At 48.6% G+C, this 329-nt stretch overlaps 1 protein-coding gene across 1 annotated transcript; it reads right to left on the bottom strand.

Annotated features, from left to right (window-relative positions):
• Window positions 1-24: 24 nt before the first annotated feature.
• On the bottom strand, window positions 25-219 carry T265_16358 (hypothetical protein; the record flags this gene model as incomplete). Its single annotated transcript, XM_009179977.1, has 1 exon — window positions 25-219. A coding segment is annotated over one exon (192 nt), but the record flags the coding sequence as incomplete, so codon positions are not given.
• Window positions 220-329: the final 110 nt, after the last annotated feature.

The following is a 329-nucleotide window of genomic DNA, read 5'->3' as shown; positions in this document are numbered from 1 at the left end:
TGAGGTCCAGGTTAATAACCTACCTTACAACCCGTTGGTTTGTTGGTCACTTGACGAGGTTGCACAAAGTAGGTCTCCATCGTCTTCACTGTTGCGGAAGAGGGCTCTGAGCTTGGATTGACGCTTACTAATGGATGTGGGAGACCTATGATAGGTCCAGCTTCTCCCCGAAAGCCTTCCGGAAGTTGGTTAAAAGTCGACCTTGAAGTCAGAACGCGACTGCAAAGGGGTAAAGATACGATGGTGTTGGGAAGGGACATAACGGCGCCACGAAAATATGAAGTGTATTCACCTTAGTTTCGGAGGTCCATGCCAACACTTCGGCATAT

This window comes from Opisthorchis viverrini (genome assembly GCF_000715545.1).
Source record: "Opisthorchis viverrini unplaced genomic scaffold scaffold31301, whole genome shotgun sequence".
In the NCBI taxonomy this organism is placed as follows: Eukaryota; Metazoa; Platyhelminthes; class Trematoda; order Opisthorchiida; family Opisthorchiidae; genus Opisthorchis; species Opisthorchis viverrini.
The sequence above is the reverse complement of the archived record's forward strand: the minus strand, read 5'-3'. Positions and strand labels throughout refer to the sequence as shown.